Below are 852 nucleotides of genomic sequence, written 5' to 3'. Positions count from 1 at the left end.
GGCTTTTTGTTCTTCTGATGGGAGCAAAAAAGATGAAGGGATTTGCAGGCGATGGGGGAGGCGCAGGGCCAGGGTCAACAGGCTTTACTGGGATGCCATAGCCAATCCCGAGACCCAGGCGAGCCTGCTCCTTCAAGAGTAGGTATGCCGCCATGTGATCATCAAAGTTCTTATTCTTCATGGACTTACGCACTTGGTGTGGGTCATAACCATGATATCTGAGCACTCCTAAGATGATGGGGTCTAGGCCAGTCTCAGGTTTCAGGATGCTTTTGGGGTATTCCTCACGTGTGATGACCCATGGGTGCTTCTGGATGTCTTTAAGTGTGGGTCTCTTCCCTGGAATAACTGTCAGTAGTTGGTGTATCAGGTTTTCTAGCTGCGTAGAGACATGGCTTGGAACTTTGTAGGCACCTGTGAGGATGTTGGCCTGCAGCTCTTCCAGGGTGTTCCCTACAAAGGGTAGATGCCCGGTGGTCATGAAATAGAGAATCACCCCTAGACTCCAGACGTCAGTCTTTTTCCCATCATAGCCTTCCCCCAGAAAGAGTTCTGGCGCGTTGTAACTGTACGTGCCATATCGCTTGTACAGTTTGGTCCCTGCTTTGCACTTTATCCCCAGCCCGAAGCCAATAACCTTGGCATTGCCTTGTTCATCGATGACAATATTCTGTGGCTTCAGGTCTCGATGCATAATTCCCCGGTCGTGACAGTATTTTATAGCCCCCACTATTTGTCCAAATATTTTTTTTGTCTTTTCTTCAGCCAGCCAGCCGTCCTCTTGGATGTGCTGCATTAAGTTTCTTCCCCGGACATATTCCGTTACGAAATAAAAATAGTCAGATGTACTGA

The 852-nt window shown here is 48.5% G+C and overlaps 1 protein-coding gene across 1 annotated transcript; it reads right to left on the bottom strand.

The window, feature by feature from the left end:
• Window positions 1–7: 7 nt before the first annotated feature.
• LOC103728281 (putative sperm motility kinase W) lies at window positions 8–847 on the bottom strand (the record flags this gene model as incomplete). Its single annotated transcript, XM_008826356.2, has 1 exon — window positions 8–847. A coding segment is annotated over one exon (840 nt), but the record flags the coding sequence as incomplete, so codon positions are not given.
• Window positions 848–852: the final 5 nt, after the last annotated feature.

Source organism: Nannospalax galili, unplaced genomic scaffold, assembly GCF_000622305.1.
Source record: "Nannospalax galili isolate Female #2095 unplaced genomic scaffold, S.galili_v1.0 C48292009, whole genome shotgun sequence".
In the NCBI taxonomy this organism is placed as follows: Eukaryota; Metazoa; Chordata; class Mammalia; order Rodentia; family Spalacidae; genus Nannospalax; species Nannospalax galili.
This window is presented reverse-complemented; position numbering and strand designations above follow the sequence as displayed.